We start from the raw sequence: 18341 nt of genomic DNA on the forward strand, positions 1-18341 counted from the left end.
TTTTTACTTTGCCTATCTCTAAATGTCAATTATTATTGATGGGAATAGTTTTTTATTGGTCTCTGTGTGTATGGTGAAATCTGTTTACATTTACTTATTTTAAAAAAGTAATACATCCAAGCCTATAAATAAAATATGTATTTTATTCAGATTTAAGAAAATGATTTTATGTTAATAAAGAAGAATTACAGAATTGGAGATGGACTCGCACAGCAACCCAGTGTCCTAACTACTGAAAATTATGTGTGGGTTTTTCATAATTTAGATTCACACATTGATCCAAATTTTATATTAGGGGCCTGTTATAATTGGCTGGATCAAACCCCCTAATCTAAGCATATGAGAATGCTAGTGATAATGATGGAGTTTTAAAATCAAAACCAAACTGCATAATTAGGTCCTTTTCTCCCTTATTAGGCCAAGTAAGAGCACCCAGTTTAAATACCCTTCCATCGTAGGCAGTGTTTTCAAAAATCAGGACCTGAATCTGAATTTTGTACCTTGGATCTGTCTTTATACAAATCTGAAGTTTAATGGGTCACTGTTAACTTGAATTCTCTGAAACCGACTCATTTAAAAAATAAAAAATACCTAAAAGAACTCTCTTTAAAAATATATCCTGATTTATTACAAATTTAAGGATTTACAAATAAGGGTTCTTTTGCTGCTTCCTTGCTGATGTTTATAAGTGTCTTTTCAGCAGGGGAGAGGAGTGAGCAGAGCAACGCCAGACTGGTAGTGCATGAGATGGAAAGTGCAACTGACCATCAACAAAACACTGAAACTGACTTGACACAAATTGCATTCAAATGCACAAATGAAGCAAACCTAAAAAATTAGGAAATGGTTTTCTTTTACTGATTTGCTTCAGTTTTCGTAAGCTGACGTATTCCTGGTAGCTTGAGTAGTTAAAATAATTTGACAGAAATATTAGTTTTGAAGTTTACAATGTTCCATCAGTGTCCCTAACTACAGTGTTACAGTCCTTACAATATATTATACAGCTGATCAACTACAGTAAATCTATTTTTAAAAATCACTGGGTAATTATTGACTAAATAACAACTGTCTTATTAGCTCTAATCCTGACTAATGTGTATATTAAAACATATTTATTGGTGTTCAGTGTAGAATACCTGGTTTGTTAAATTTCAGTTACTGTCACATTCAGGGAATTCTGATTTAAAGTGTTATGCCAGTAGGAGTGGAATGATGCCTGTTATTTAAAAATTTCTTTCAGTTTCTTCCCCTTCCAATTTCTGATGTGACTTGACACCCATCTTGCTTTGTCAGGCCACATTGGGCGATAGTGAGTCGGGTGAAGACACACAACCTGATGGAACCGGATGCAATATGATGCCTGTGTCCAGCTGTATCAAAAACCGGAGAGATGCCTACACACAGTCTATATCTATCTGTCTGTATGCAAAAAGAGGATTTAGAAATGGTAAAGCTAATTGTTGGCTGCATAATTTGTTGCAGTGCATGGATGAGGAACACAGCCCAAGTAGCTTTTTTTCCAATGCCAGTATCATTTGGTTCGGATAATATAGCCGAAGTCACTGTAGATGATGCAATTACATCTTACCGCCGAACACTCACAGATGCATGCACAAAAGACTTGAATATATTAAACATGCATGTAATATGCAACTGTGCATAGTATTTGTACCTTGCACCAGAGAACTTTCTTGCTGAGAGCTTGTTAGTTTGGGGCTGGGAACTTTTAAAAGCCCCTCTCCATCTCTAGCACAGCAAATCTGCTGGCTCAGTTTTGACAAAGCACAGCGTGGTAACACAAGGCATTGTTGGCTTCAGTTTCCTCCTATGCTTCTTAAACTTTCATCTCAAAGCTTCGTATCCTCACTTTTGCTGCTTCCCAGTTATCAAGGAAATGTACAGGGTATTGTACATTTCCTTGATAACTGGATAACTTGATAACATGATAACAAATGTATTAGGCCTTTCAGAATTTGATTCGTGCCATTGTTTATGAATCATTCAGTTTGTTTGGTAGGAGCGAAAATGATCTGAATAGCAATTTGCAAAATCTGATTTACGATTTAACTTCACTTAAAAAAAAAATAATTAGCACCAATGCTGAGGGCTCTCAACTTTGCATAGATTTTTTTCCAAGCGATGAACTTAGGCCCAGTGAAAAGCAAGAGATTAACAGCACAGCAAAACCACAATGTAAAATTCTGCCATATGAGGCTAATTTTCTTTTTAGCTGGCTTTTGGTGCAGTATGTAATCTCCCTACTTTCTTATGTAAGTTTCCTGCTTTTACTGTGCATACATTTCCTTCTGGTGAGTGAGACCCTCAAAATGTGTCATAGCACCCTGCTATTCATGCAGCAGGTGTTGCGCAGGCAATCACAGTCTGTGATTTCTCTGTGGATATATCTTTCTGTAATCCTACTATGAACTAATTCACAGAGCAGTCTGCTTTCTTAGTTCCGAAAGAAATTGAAACCACAAAACCCATCTCACTTGTGACCATAGCCTAGTTAATGACCAGGGTCAAATTCACCCCTGGAGTAAGCAATCAGCTTTTCCTCAGATAAATTTGACCCAAAGTCTCTAGAGCATTAGTGCTAGGACAGTGATACAAAATCACTAGTCTTGTGCATGTTTAAGATAGTTTTGTGCTGCTTTTATGAAATGTAGTGGTTAGCCAGTAGTTACAGGAGCACTCTGGCCCAGATCCTCAGAGATATTGAAATCAGTGAGCCTAAATATTTATTTTCCTAAGTATTTATGTAGTCTCCTTTGCTTTAATATCTGAGCACTTTGCAAGCATCAGTGAATTTATTTTCACCATGAGGTATGGAAGTATTGTCTCCATTCTACAGATTCAGGAACTCTCACTCTGTAGCCAGCAATCCATTTGTTAGATCCTTTTTTCAAAACCTATCTCCTGGCCTACTGTACCTGTGTCTGCAAAAATCTAGGCAATGTATGGAACCTCAGCCCCTCCAGGAAGTCTTTTATGGAGCTATTCTGGATTGAGGCCCATAGTTTGAAAACTGTAACACTACCCAATTTCAAGTATCCACCTGGGAGGTGGAGCACCAGCAATTTGTCAGGTCTTTGACCTGGTTTCTACCCAGATTATTGACATTTAGGCTACAGCAAGCCCCTTTTGTATCTCTGTGTACCAACCCTTCTCAACTTTGAACAGCACTTGTTTGTTAAGCCCCACTTTCCATTTGATCCGCTTACAAGTTGGCATCTGCAGAGAAACCCTCTGATCTTGGCCTTCGTTTGGTCAGACATTTGTTATGCACTGCAACAAGAAGCTGCCTGCGTAGTGCACATCAAGCAATGTGCCAGTCTTTATCCTTGTCAGCGTTATGCAAATCCACAGTACTGATGTTAATGCTAGTTTGGTTTTTATAGCTTGGTGACAGCAACAGCCCTCAATATTAAACACAAATATACATACACAGTTACAGCAGTGATTACTGTAGATGTTCAGCTAGTCATAATATTTGCACTTGGGGTGATAAGGAGCTTTGAATGATAATAGCACTATAGTAGGAGCTTGTTAAAGTGACAGGAGCCCTTGTGTCATTATTGAGTTGTGCATTCCTGCTTGCACTCCTACTGTTTTCTCATAAACTATCCCTCTCTGTTTGTGTACGTAACATTCTGAAAGAGAAGCCAGTCTTGCTCAGCCATAGCAGCTTGAGGCTAATAAATGTGGTGGTCTAAATTTCCTGTAGAGCTTGACACACTTTAAGGTAGCAGCGATGCTTTGGTGTAGAAAAGAAGAAAGTATTTTAATTTCATGAATCCTTTTTTATTTAGGTCCTGTTTTATTAAAATAAATCGGTCCCTATACAGCAGGGGTCGGGAACCTTTCAGAAGTGGTGTGCCAAGTCTTCATTTATTCACTTTAATTTAAGGTTTCACGTGCCAGTAATGCTTTTTAACATTTTTAGAAGGTCTCTCTCTATAAGTCTATATATTATATAACTAAACTATTGTCATATGTAAACAAGGTTTTCAAAATGTTTAAGAAGCTTCATTTAAAATTAAATTAAAATGCTGATCTTACGCCGCTGGCCCGCTCAGCCCGCTGCCAGCCTGGGGTTCCATTCACCTAGGCCGGCAGCGGACTGAGCGGGGCCTGTGGCCAGGACCCCGGATGGCAAGGGGCTGGCAGCCAGAACGTCAGACTGGCAGGGGGCTGAGCGAGGCCAGTGGCTGGGACCCCAGACCAGCAGTGGGCTGAGCGGCTCAGCCCGCTGCCACTCAGCCCACTGCCAGTTTGGGGTTCTGTCTGCCAGCTCCTGCCAGCCAGGGTCGCGGCTGCCAACCCCGCTCAGCCCGCTGCCGGTCTGGGGTTCCGGTCCTGCCCACATACAGTGGGTACCTACCTTCTCCCTGGTTCTAGCCATTCTCTTCCTCTCTCTCTGCACTGAGCTGAGGGTGGGAGTGCGCTGAGCACAGGGCTGGGGGTGAAGGAGCGGGTTGGGGTGTAGGGTCTGGCTTGGAGCTAGAATGAGGGAGGGGGCTCAGGGTTGGGGCAGGAGGTTTGGGTGTGGAGTGCTTACCTGGGAAGCTACCATTTGGTGTGAGGGGTGCAGGTGGGAATGAGGGGTGGGGGTGCAGGAGCTCCCATTTGGTGCTCAGGGTGGGGGTGGGAATGTGGGGGGTGCAAGAGTCAGGGCATAGGGTGTGGGGGGGCTGGGGGTGTGTGAGGAGGGTGCAGGAGTCAGGGCAGAGGGCTGGGGGCATGTGTGGGGGGTGCTGGACTCAGGGCTGGGGTCGTGGGGGGGTGCAGGGGTCAGGGCAGGAGGCTGGAGGTGTGTGAAGGGGGTGCAGGGGTCCGGGCAGAGGGCTGGGTGTGTGTGAGGGGGGTACAGGGGTCAGGGCAGAGGGCTGGGGGTGTGGGCTAGGGTTCTGGGGTTGCTCCCAGCCCCCTGCCCAGAGCAGCTCACAGCAGGGGGCTGGAGGGGATTTGCCCTGATTCCACCCCCGTCCCCACCTCTTCTCTGCCTCCTCCCCAGCGGGAGCTCCCTTCTCCCCCTCCCAGGCAAGGGCCATCAGCTGATGGGCGACAGGAAGGGAGAGGAGGAGGAGGGGCAGAACCCAGCACTCTGGGGGAAGAGGTGGGGGAGGGGGACCTTGCCTGCCCTGCAGCAGCAGCCGGCAGGACCAAGCTTCTTCACCTTGCCCCCGGGGCGGCGGGGGGAAGAGCGGGCCGGGGCAGGCAGGATTTTTAATGGCATGCTGCTGCCTGCTGGGGTCCCGTTGGGCAGTGGGCTGAGTGGGGAAGGCAGCCGGGACCCGGCAGGCAGCAGCGTGCCATTTAAAAACCGGCTTGCATGCTGTCTCTGGCACACGTGCCATAGTTTGCCGACCCCTGCTATACAGGATAATCAGGTTCTAACAGATACAGTTTTTATATAGCTTGTATTTGCTAATAGAAGTGAAGCTGCTGTGCTGCAGCCAGCTTCTTTGAGCAGTGCCAGCTGTAAAAGGAGCAGTAAGAGCCGGCTCAGTGATACTAGGGCACAGCATGCTTTGTCCTTCTGTTCTTGTTTGAATTCTAAGAGGACAGTCACGCCAGTGGAATAGCAAAAGCATCAGCCCCAGTCCCTATCTTTTCCTCCAAGTGCACCCAACTCTGAAAATACAATTTGTGTGATCATACTAGATTCTGTAAAGAGAGTCCCTAGAGAGCAACACCACAGTGAAAGTAAAATTGGTCAGTGAAAGACTGGGCACTTTTTTGTACTGTCAAATGAGTGGAGAAGAGCCACCTCAATTTGTTATCAAGATCTGCTGGATGAACAGATGCCATTGGATGTCCTTCAAAAACAGCCCCCGCCCCCCTTCCCCTCACTTGCATTCGCTGAAGCTCTTTTTTGTAGTCTGGACTTCCAGGACATTTTAATTCTTTCTACTGAAGTTTTATAGACACCCATTTGCACATGTTTGCATAAGTGCTTCCCTTATCAATCCCCTTTTTTGCAGGGTTTCATATTTTGACTCTAAAAACTTGGTCCAGCGTGCACTTAGCAAGTGGTTCATAATATAGTCTAATTGCTTTTGTATTTTGGAGAGCATGGCAAAGACACCTATTTCTGTGTCTTACTTTAAGTGCTTTGCTGCTGTGTTCAGCTGCTGCCTCTTCATGCTGGAGCTCTTTGAAGCATTTTCCCCAGTGGAGTATTGGGCACTTCAGTGAGGAACAACTGCAAGGAGATGCTGGTCAAGATCTCCAAAAGTGATTTGGGGTTCCTCCATTTTTGGGTGCCCAACTTGAGATGCCTCTAATGGGCCTGATTTTCAGAGGGTGGGTGCTTAGCACTTTCTGAAAATCAGGCTCCTTTAAGGTGTGTCAAGCTGGCACCCAGACACAAAATCACCCCAAATCACCCTGATAAGTCACTGAGCTCTGTGAGATTTGCTGCTCTAGCTGCTACTTTAGGCAGCACTCAGGTGCTTACACTTGCAAGCGTGTTTACTGGGCTCATACAGTAAGAAATAGCAGGAGAAGTTTTTAAACGTGCCTGGAGATGTATTTACATGACAACACCAGAGATAAAGCTGTAAAAACTGTTAAGGTCTGCTGGGTATATGCCATTTGTTTAAGCAGAAATGCAAATACATCTTCTCCTGTCATATTGGAGATCTAATGGATAAATAGTACACATTTGGAATTATCTCGAATTAGAACTCCCTTTAGGAAAGCTAACCAGCCAGCTTTCATTTCCTGTGAGCTTTCCCTACATGTTACAAAAACCCATAACGACATTCAGGCTGTTTGCCAGGTATCGCACCACCACTTTACCCTATAATGCAAGTGGTCTCTCTCTCTTGGTATTAAATACTCCTGGGATGGGTGCTTTAAAACTAACTGAATTATGATGGATGGATAGACAGATATACAGAACAAAGACTGCTGGAAAAAGTCTTGTCCAACCTCTTCTGCCATATTTGGCTCTATAGTGGCTTTGTAAATAGCAGAAGCAAAGCTCCGCAGTTAATGCCATCTTTGACTAGGAGTTTGTGTAAAAGAAAAAGAGTGGAAGAATCATCATATCATGTTGTTATGACCTGCAGCCTGATCTGCTTGGGAGGTTAGCTATTGATTTAAATGAGAGAAGGATCAGACCTGTTATGCTTTTTATTAATGATATTGGCAGTGGTATGAGTGGAGAATGGCTGGCAATTAGGCTTGGACCAATTATTGATTTATTGTGATTTTCTGTATTGATATTTATTTTCAAGCAGCTAATACTGATAATCCTTCACAGTGCAGAATGGGGCCTCTTTGACCTGTCTTTCTTTTATAGCACTCCAGATGAAACCACTTCTCGTGATCTAACACTGTCCTATCAGTGGTGTGGGATAGATTTTTAGTTTAAAAATGCCTGCTGGCTCCCCTGTGTCTTTCAAATCTTTGTTCATTGGCTAATGCATGAGAATTGCTCCTCCCCCCCTTCTGAAATGACTTCTGATTTAAATTTCTGAAGGAGAGAAATCCTCAACTCTCAGACAGAGAGCCATGATTAATAGTGGTTATTTGTCAGCAGATAACCAATTAAAAGAAAAAATATTTTTCACCTAGCCTTACAATCAATGTAGTATAAAGCCACAGATATAATAACTTGGAACAAATGAAAATATCCATGGTATAAACCAGCAGAATTTGGTTCAAAATCTATAAACATTTAGTTTATAGAAATCTGCGATAACTCCTTCAAAAACTGCACAGTCTATTGGATGATTCAGATAATCACCATCAGTCCTCCTGAGTGGACAGTAAACTAACATTAAACAGCTGCAAAGCTACTATATTTCAAAGTCCAGTAGAGCTGACCACTCGCTTATCTGTTCATGAGATTATATGAAAATAGATTCAGGAGTAAAGGAAAGGTATGTTTCAAAAGTAACAGCAACACAACAGTCTCCTTTCAGTTGTAGTGACGTGGCTCATAAAGGAGAGTTGCAGATGGCTGCTTAAGACCCTAAGAACACTCTGTGTGTTTTGGGTCTGTTGAGGTCACTAGACCTGTATCTGCACTTGAACATCAAAACCGTCTGTAGCAGCGGCATTGAGATCACGTGAAATCTCGAGTGCATTCCAGAGGCTGAGAAGCTTCACTCGCCCTTGTGTTTGTTGCGTTCAGAAAGAAATATTTGTGTGTGTGGGAGGGGTAAGCAAAAATAACTCAGTGCCTAGGACTCCTTCCTTTCCTTCTTCAGCAAGGGCATTTTGCTGAAGCATTGCCAAGCCTTGCATTTCTGCCTAATGGAACTTTCTTTGAACCCAAGAAGATAAAGCACTTCCAGTGCTTCCAGTGAATAACAAGAGAGACAAAAAGACGCTTTCTTTTCCCCTTGGTCAACTTCGCTAGATCTTAAGGTTTTGTTTTTCCATCATTTCTGTTTTGATTAGCATGAAGCATCTCGTTCCACAGTGGATATATATATATATATATATATTTTTTTTTTGGAAGAACAAAGACCCCCTTTGACCTGGATTTGGATGCATCTGTGACAGCCTACTTCACTGGATGCCAGCTGAGCATAGTGCATTTAATTGATGAAATAATAATGATGAACCGTGCCTGAACTTGCTCTGACGACCACTTGAAGCAGAAGCTGTAGTAAATCAGGTCGGCATTGCACCCTGGCAGTAGTTGTCCTTCCCTGTTCTTGGTGCATTGAGGCGTTGCATAAGTGTTGAGCTTTGCGTCCCAAACATGTCCCCACAGGGCTCACTTCATTCCCATTTCAAAACTCATCTCCCCTTCCTTTAATTTAAAAGTTGGCCAAAAGAATCCTTTACTCACTTTTGTTTTTATGTGACCCTCCTAACTGCCAGTTGCATTAGGCTGATTAAAACCTGGAGCTTTCTCTTTCTAACTATCTTAATGTAAAGAAAAGCCTGGGTAGAACTGCAAAACAGACTCAATGACAAGGTAATATAACTGTCTGTGTAATAGTTCTTTAGTATGATTACTAAACTTGCAGGTTCTCTCTAACAGCCTAATAGTTCTGCATAACAACCTCCAAAATGGGACTTTCACTGATGACCAAGGACCTAATCCTCAAATTTTACTCCAATTATGTAAGTGAGTAAGCTTTGCAAATAGGGCCCCAGTTTTTGGTCTCAGTTCTTAAAAGATCATTAGAACATACTGTTGGTTGGTTTGGTTTTTTTGCTTTGTTTTGGCCATGCCTAATTGCCAAGCCCTTTTGTGCTAACATTTTGAAAGAAGAGGTTTGGAAGACAAATACTCCCTCTATAAAGTCTCCCTATGTGTGCTTTGCCACGGAAATTGGTCCATTGTTTTCAGGACCGAGGGTGAGTGCAGACAGAATAAGTACAGGATGTACAAGAAGAAAAGACTTCCCGCAGCCAGCCTTTCTATGGTCTTTGTCAGGATTCAGGCTGTTTGTCCACTTTTTCTTTCTTTTTCTTTTTTTTTTTCTGGTGCGGTGGGGTGCCAAAATATATCAATTAATTACAGCGAAGTGTTTTCAAAGAGTTATTTGATTTGCAAAGAGCAATATTTATGCTCAGATGTTGTCTTTTCATGCACAATATAGTGGAAGGGTATTTTAAACACCATTGTGACTGTGTGTGTGTGTGTGGAATTCAAACCTCTTTTATTCAGTTAATTAGCATTTGGGATTAAGAAAGGAAAATAGATTTTTTTTTCTTTTCTACAAGAAACTCAGTAAAGTAATAGGCATTAGGTGAGGCCAGTTTTTTTTCAATATCTACTCAGAAATGTTCACTCTACAGGAAATTACATTTCTCCCCAAACTGGTTGGCACTGGACTGCCTGAGGCATGCAGTTCTGAATTCCTTGCCACTCAGGCCTCCCAATGAGCATGTAAGTTGCGGGAGTTCTGGGAATAGGGAAGACAGGCTTAGTGCCTGGGTGTGTATTCACCCAATGCTTGCTGAGGGGAGAGGATTCAGAATCATTCAGACACCTGTTTGCAACACTGACCCGCTGTAGAAAGATTCCCTTTGGCAGAATCTGTCCGGGTGGGGGTGGGAGTGCCAGTTTCCCCACTCTCAGGATCTGTTCCATTGGGCAGTATGAGACGCACATGCCCCCCCCCCCCATACTTCCCTCCCGTAAGAAAATGTTCTGCTCCCTGATGAAAGGGGAACACTGTGCGCATGCTCTCAGAGGAAGTGTTGCAAGCGAGACATGAAAAGTAATTCTTCCTCTCTGCTCCACGCTGATATAGCCTGAACTGGAGCATTGTGCCCAGTTCTGGGCGCCACATTTCAGGAAAGATGTAGACAAATTGGAGAAAGCCCAGAGAAGAGGAACAAAAATGATTAAAGGTCTAGAAAACATGACCTGTGAGGGAAGATGGAAAAAATTGGGTTTGTTTAGTCTGAGAAGAGAAGACATGATAAAAGTTTTCAAGTACATAAAAGGTTGTTACAAGGAAGAGGGAGATAAATGGTTCTCTTTAACCGCTGAGGATAGGACAAGAAGCAATGGGCTTAAAATACAGCAAGGGCAGTTTATTGTTGGACGTTAGGAAAAATAGAGTGGTTAAGCACTGGAATAAATTGCCTAGGGAGGTTGTAGAATCTCCATCATTGGGGATTTTTAAGAGCAGGTTAGACAAACACCTGTCAGGGATTGTCTAGATCAGTGGCTTTCAACCTTTCCAGACTACTGAATCCCTTTCAGGAGTCTGATTTGTCTTGCATACCCCCAAGGTTCACCTCACTTAAAAACTACTTGCTTACAGAATCAGACATAAAAATTCAGAAGTGTCACAGCATGCTGTTACAGAAAAATTGCTTACTTTCTCATTTTTATCATATAATCATAAAATAAATCAATTGGAATATAAATATTGTACTTACATTACAGAATATAATATAGAGAGCAATATAAACAAGTCATTGTTTATATGAAATTTTAGTTTGTACAGACTTCACTAGTGCTTTTTATGTAGCCTGTTGTAAAACTAGGCAAATATCTAGATGAATTGATGTACCCGCTGGAAGACCTCCTGTGTACCTCCAAGGGTACACGTACCTCTGGTTGAGAACCACTGGTCTAGATAATAATTAGTCCTGCCATGAGTGCAGGGGACTGGACTAGATGACCTCTCAAGGTCCCTTCTAGTCCTATGATTCTGTGAAGATAGCCTGGTGTGAATGGCAGTTCTGTAGTGGGTATGTTTGACCTTCATTTCTTACCAAGACATACACCTTACCCACTTGAGGCCCATGGCTTTAGAACCTCCATTCAAGAATGTTACAAAAGCCCCTGGGAAGTGCTGTCTAATGCTTAGAGTGCCGGAATGGGACTTGTGACTCCAGGCTACAATTGCCAGCCTTGTGGCTCGCTCACTCTTGACCCAATCTAGCTCCCATTGAAGACTATGGGAATCTTTCTTTCCATTGGCTTCAAGTGACAGCTAAACTGTGCCTGTATAACCTTGGGTAAGCCACTCAGTTTATTGATCTCTGAAACAAGCATAATTATATCTCCCTCACAGGAAGTTGAGAGCACTAATTAATTAATATTTGTGAAGAGATTTGAGATCCAAACTTGAAGGTGCTCTAGAAGTGCACAATATTATGGGTCCTTTTCTGCTTTTGTTGGCACTCAAAGCTTGGATGCTTTTCTCTTAAATATTTTGGTCAAGCTGCAAAGGCAGTTACATTGGCAACTTTGGAGTTGCTTTCTTGGCTGTGTCATGGTAAGGCTGTTGGTAAATTGGCTATGTTGCTGTGGCAACCCATAATCTGCTTTGAATATTTTTCCATTTTCTCTTGGATTTTGAATATCTTTTTCCAGTTGATTTGTCAGGGTCCAACACAAATACTTTGTGAGATCTCTGTTAGCATTGGAAAACTATGCGTAAGAAACACATGGAGAATTATGCTTAATAAACACATACCAATAAAATCTCAGGAAACCTAACAAATAGAACAAGACCCTGTTCATTACTGCACTTGTGTGACACATGGATTGCTGCACACGGTGTTCAGAACCTAACCTATTGTGCTTAAGATATGGATGGAGAGAGTGATTCTGCTGTCACTTGCATTGATGTTAGTTAGGAGTAACTCCACTGACGTGAATGGAGTTACACCCATATAAAACAGGTGTATGTGAAAAGATAATCAGTTCAGCACTCTTAGAATTCCTTTTCTAGTTTTGGTTTGTGTAAGTCTTCATCTGACATGGCCTGTAGCAACACATTTTGATAAAGATCCGGACCCATATTTTTTTCAAAGGACATGAATGTTCAGAATCAGGGTTTTGGCTTTTTACTCCGGTCTAGTCTCAATGTTATTTAAATGGGGAGCTTGATTTCTTAACACTGCTTTACAGGCCCATTCCAAAGCTCAATAAAGTCAATGGGAAATTTTTCCATTGACTTCAGTGGGTTTTGGATCAGGCCCTTGAACTCAGGTGGGTTTTCACTCAGATCATGGTATGTGAATGAGGAAGTGCATTATTTTCAAAGAGTTTGTTTTAGACTGTATTGTTTGTTTGTAATTTGTCTGGGCCTGATCCTGATCCTGCACTCCCAATGATTTCTGGAGGAGCTACTGCTGTGTATAGACTAAGGCTATGTCTGTACTGCCCCACAGTTCAGACTACAGGGGTTTGAAATAGCAGTGTGCACCAAAGAGCTGCACTGTAACTATCCTGTATGGACACTATCGGCATGGACTAAAATTTTCCTAGTTCACATTAATGTAGTCAAACCTAAGAACCTTTTAGTTCGTGCCTGTAACGTCCACATGCGGCAGTTACAGTGCAGTGTACACAAGCTCTCAGACCTCGGTCCTACAAACCGTTATACATCTGCTTAACTTTAAGAACCTGAGAAATCCCATCAAAGTAACTGGGCTACTCACTTGAGTGAAGTTAAATGCTTCCATAAGGCTTTGCAGGACTGGGGCCTTAACTAGTATATAGTATACTTAGTCATAATATGTAGTCTGTTACTGAGTTTTGGATCTTTAACATTTTTTAAAAATTATGTTTGTGGGATAAGGATTTTTATTCACAGTAGTATATGTTTGCATTTATTAATTTATTTTGATTTCTTTTAAAATTCCTTAAGAAAGTGTATGTAACATCAAAAATCACACAAGATTCTAACAGTTCCTTACCTAAAGTAGTAATCACATATTTCAGATTTTTAAAAATTAAAATTGTATAAAAACATGGGGCACAATAAAATATGGATGATTGACTTCACGTACATAGAGCATGGATGTGCAACAGATAGATGATTTGGGAATCAGGTAATGTTGGATATTGAAATAGTTCTTAAAGTAAGGTTGATGCACTATATGCCCTTTAAAGAATAAAATAACTTCTCATGTTTATATTTGTTTTTAAAGAGACTCTATCAAGTAGTTTTGATCTTTCTCCCCTACCCCCCAATATCTTTAAAAGTCTTCTAAACTTTTATACAAATCAAACAGTTTTGCTGAATTTATTGTTTTATCTTTAATGAAAGATATTTTTTAAAGATCTGGAGTCTAAATATTCCCCATAAGGGCTGAAGCACAACAGTACTGAAACACACAGCATTGTGCTAGTGTATGACGGTCTATAAATAGAAAGGTGAAACTGACTTGTCCAAGTGTTCACTGACTGAGCTGAGTAAAATATAAATAGTAAGCAAATAACATCAGTGGTCAATATTATTGATGTTACGGAGTCATCTGTTGAATTCAGTCAAAATCAGGGCCCCATTGTACTAGGCACTGTATAAACCTATATGAGACAGACCCTATGTCCAAAGAGCTTAAAATTTAAATGCATTTTATTTTAAAAATTCTTTCGTTCTTAATATTCTAAGAGTGGGCAGTGTGGTCTGGTGTATAGATTGCCGGCCTGGGGCTCAGGAGACATGGGTTCTTTTCACCATTATTCCACTGGCCTGTTGATCACCATGGGCAAGTCATTTCACCTCCCCAGGCCTCAGTTTCCCCATATGTAAAATGGGGATAATGATATTTACTTCCCTGGGTAAAACGCTTTGAGGTTTACTGATGAAAATCTCTAGATAAGAACTAAGTATTATTATTATTTATTATTAATTAATGCAAATAAATACTTATTTTAACCTATTATTTTTAGGTGAACACAAACCCTTTTAAAATGCTACGGTCATTTTGTTCAGTCCAGATCACCCCATATATCATTTTTGTCCCATTATATTTTTATTCCATTATGGGCTAGATCCTGCCTCTCGTGTCAAGCCCAAGTAGCCAGGAGATCAGTGGGAGCAGAAGGCAGGTTGGGAATTTTCATCCCATGAAACCAAAAGGTGCTGCAGCCACCATAACTCCTGTGCTCCCATTCTGTGGTGACCAATGGCTGATTGATCCACATAATGCTGATTCTCCCTGCTGCACCCCTGCCTTTTTCCTATCCTGATGTGACCAACCTGAACCCAGCTGTGCAGGACTCTGTGACTGAGCTGAGTAAAATATAAATAGTAAGCAAACCACGTATCCCCATGAAAGTACCTCATATAAATCCTTCCTGCACAACAGAACTGCACCATGACAGATCTGTGGCCATAGAAAAGTGATAAGGATTTTAAACATCACAGCCCAAGCCTTGGGTCTGGCTGATCTCTCAATTTAAGGTGTGGTGGGGAGGCAAATCATCACCTTGGTGGAACTGATTAAGGCTCTGAGGCAAGATAGCAGCCTGTGGGCCACTATACCAGTGGGGACTTGACAGAGTGAAGTGTAAAGACTGAATGGGGGCCAGGTTGTGCCTCACAGAGTACCCTTTTCAATTGCTACTGTACTGAAGTACATGGATATATTGAAATAAACATCTGTTCTTCTGTTACACTTCCTCACCTGCAAAATGATCAAGTTAATATTTGCAGGTGAAAATTTACAGGACTGATACCGCTTCTGACGTTTTAACTCATAGTGATTTGTTTTTAAATAGCTGAACTGATAAAAAGGGGGGTTTGAATGGACATGCTGGAAGAACTTTAACAATAGTGCAGTACCTGGCATTGGTGAATATTCTAGCTCTTATTTCAAAAGAGTAGAGAGACAGTCAAGTGCTTCAGGGGAACACTCACGTTCTATGATGATACGGAGATGAGTATGATATAAATACCTGGATAGCAGAGGACAGGCTTGCTCACATTTAGGTGAGTTGAAATCATCTGTTGTTGAGCTGAAAGTACCTCTGCAGGCTTGAAAACCAGCTCTATATTTAGCATCTATTACCTGTGGAGAGCCTTGGAAAGCAATGATGTGGCTTTAAGCTTGTACACTGGGAGACCCCTTTTGCAGCAGGCAAAGGCTTGCGTGTACTGTGTGCAAGCGGTCTTCTGACAACATGTCTCTCGGCCTCAAGATGCCAGAGGGATGGAGAAAGTACAGTGAAGCAGATAAAAAGTTTAGTCCTAGATAATACGGGGGGGAAAAGCTCCCACGAAAATTGTAACTTAAAGTAAAGAAATGGTGCTTCAGGGAAGTGACAAGGAGCTAGTTAATGGGATCCATATCCACAAGTTACAATAATGCCATTTTTAAATTGAGTTTTTGTGGCAGAGCGGCTGAATAAAATTGCTAAGCTTTGCTTCCGTTATGTAGTAAGTGGTGCATGTGGTGTGAAAGACAAGCTGCAGTGTGATAACAGACTATCTCTTCTATGCACAAAGAAGGGTTCTGTATTCTGATTAGCTCAACTGCATGCACTGGTAAATATTGGTCCACACTACTTGGTCATTGGAATGTATTGTATTGGTTAATCAGACTGAATTTAGTAACTCTTTCTGTATGAATTTGCTGATTTGCCATCAGACACTCTTGTGCATTTATTACTCGGTGTCATATTGGCACAGGACGCAGGATTAGCTGGGAGAGAATGTCATGTGTGAGAAAGGGGGAAAACCCAGCTTTTTTCTTTGCACTAGATACTCAGGGTCAATTCAGAGAGTGAGTGTCTCTAATCTGAGTTCTTGGCAGGACTAGAAATAGAAGCAATGCCATTGCAGCTCACTGCTCACCTAAATTCATTTGGAGAAGTTTCGGCTGATCTATGTCAGCACCGACTTAGTGTTGTGGGTTTTTCTTCTTCATTTTGTGTCAGAACTAGTCACCTTATTATAAAGAGACATGGAATGCACTGCACAGTCAAATGCTTTGGTGACCTGGCAGTAGAAGGATTGTGAGGAGCACAGAGCATATCAAAGAAGGTGGCTCCAGTACAGGAATTTCCAGAGACCTTTCCCCACTTCTCTAGTTCGCAGAAGTGCACACCTTTGTAGTTTTTAATTTGGAAGCAGACCTAGTACTTGTCAAAGTGAAACACTGGCAAGAACCAAGCTTAATTTAGGCCGGCACTCTGCAGATTTTCTCCTTTATGGCTGTGCTAGTAGTGCATCACCATCATGATGGCAGGACCCTATTATTACTGTTGGGGGGCTCTTCTGAACAGAGACGGACACTTGTTCCAACTGTGCTGATAGTGTTGCTATGTGGACTTACGGAGAGTAGGATGAGACAAAGCGCTTGTTTCTGCTTGTGACCTAAATCAGGATTTGAACCCATATCTAATTAATTAATTTTCAGCACTGCAATATTCTTTGATGCATACTTTTGACCGTGTAGCCGCTCTCATGATTTTCTCATGTCTCTTGTAATATTGGATGTTTGCTTTAAGTCTTAGCTCCAGGAGACAAGTGATTAGGTGAGAATATCCGCTTTCATTTAAAAAAATAAAGTTTCTATCTCACAGGGTTGTGGAAAGAAGCTAAAAAATGCAACCCAAGTGTATCCAGAAGGCTCAGAAAACCAGAAGGCAAATAAAAAGAACCCCAAATGTATTAAGTATCAGAGGGGTAGCCGTGTTAGTCTGTATCCACAAAAACAACGAGAAGTCTGGTGGCACTTAAAGACTAACAGATTTATTTGGACATAAGCTTTCATGGGTAAAAAACCCACGTAAGCTTATGCCCAAATAAATCTGTTCATCTCTAAGGTGCCACTGGACTCCTTGTTGTTTTTTCCAAATGTATTAATGTTTAAAAATCTCAAGATTTTTAAAGCCAATCTCAGGAATTGGGAGTGGAGACTCTTGGAACTGGCAATACTGCTTTCATATAGTGTAGTTAGGGGCTAAGTCCCTTGTTGTCTTGTGCCATCACATACTGAGCCAAACTTGTGTAAAAGACTGACTGTGTGGGGATATCTAGTCCACTTAGTACAGTCCAGACATCTCTTTGAAAGCTGGGCAAGGACCACATTCCTTTGGAAGGAGAAGTTTCAAAAGTAGCTGAAGGCACCTTTGAGTTTCACATTCTGGTCAGTTTTTAAGACAACGCGGAGGTGAAAGTTAGTGACCTAGAAAATACACAAAATCGAGCCTTTTATTTTTCAGTTGCAGTAATAACTACAGCAGTTTGCTATGTGCACTATTTTTGCCTGTGATGCTCTGAGAAAAATCCTTTCTAAGATGTAATTTACAAAGCCTCCTTTGTAGGAGAGGAAATCTGCAGGTGTTCTTGCTTTTGGAAAGAGTGAGGAGCAGGCCCAACTTTTGCTGACTCAATCACAGGCTCACTTTGTGGTTTTTATAAGATGAAACCTAAACATTAAAGGGCAGATTTTATTACCCCAAGGAATACATTTTTCTGAGAGTGGCCCCAGCAGCTTAAAAAAATGAGCAGCAGAATCTGGCTTTCAAATCATTCAGTGTTCACTCGTGACTAAATGTTGACTTCCAAGCAAAGAACAGGCTCCCTAGCAATGCCTTTACTTAATATTCTCATAATCATTTCCCTACCTGGGGTTAACGGTACCTGGTGGCAAGTTAGTGTTGAAGGACTAGGGGCCTGTTGGATAGTCTGAAATATATCCACAGTGAATCATCACAGACAATATAGCCAAATATGCCCATAAACATGAACCAATATTAAACTGCTTCATTATAATGTTACATTTGAGGGGGAGAGTGAGTTCAGGAAATCACACCTCATAGCCAACCAAAGGGCTAGATCATGCCGTTAGGGCTAGATTTTCAAAAGTGCTCAATACCTAGTAGCTCCCACTGTAATACTTATGGCCAGATTTTCCATAGACCTCAGCACCCAACGTACTGAGCTTTATTGCAAATCTGGCCCTGATTGTGGGAGTTTTTGAAAATCTGGTGCTTAGGTTTACTGCCCTGGAGTAATAGTTTCTCTCACTCATGTTGAATAGTACTCTTCTTCACAACTAGTCCAACTCCAATCAATGGAACTACTCACAAAGCAAGGGACCACTCAAAGCATGTAGGGATGGCAGAATTGGGCTCAATATAAAGAGACAGTGACATTTCA

General features: G+C 41.7%; 1 protein-coding gene across 11 annotated transcripts in view; it reads left to right on the forward strand.

The window, feature by feature from the left end:
• PHF21B (PHD finger protein 21B) overlaps window positions 1–18341 on the forward strand; it is a 206940-nt gene that overhangs the window by 44911 nt on the left and 143688 nt on the right. The window contains exon 1 of one of the 11 annotated variants that reach the window (XM_073316245.1): window positions 1294–1447. The exons of the other annotated variants lie outside the window; for them this stretch is intronic. Within the exon in view, the coding sequence (XP_073172346.1) occupies window positions 1391–1447 (57 nt within the window). The 5' untranslated portion in view covers window positions 1294–1390. Of the gene's footprint in view, window positions 1–1293; window positions 1448–18341 lie in introns of those variants that run through there. 11 annotated transcript variants of the gene reach the window in all.

The sequence above is a fragment of the Lepidochelys kempii genome, chromosome 1 (genome assembly GCF_965140265.1).
Source record: "Lepidochelys kempii isolate rLepKem1 chromosome 1, rLepKem1.hap2, whole genome shotgun sequence".
NCBI lineage: Eukaryota > Metazoa > Chordata > Testudines > Cheloniidae > Lepidochelys > Lepidochelys kempii.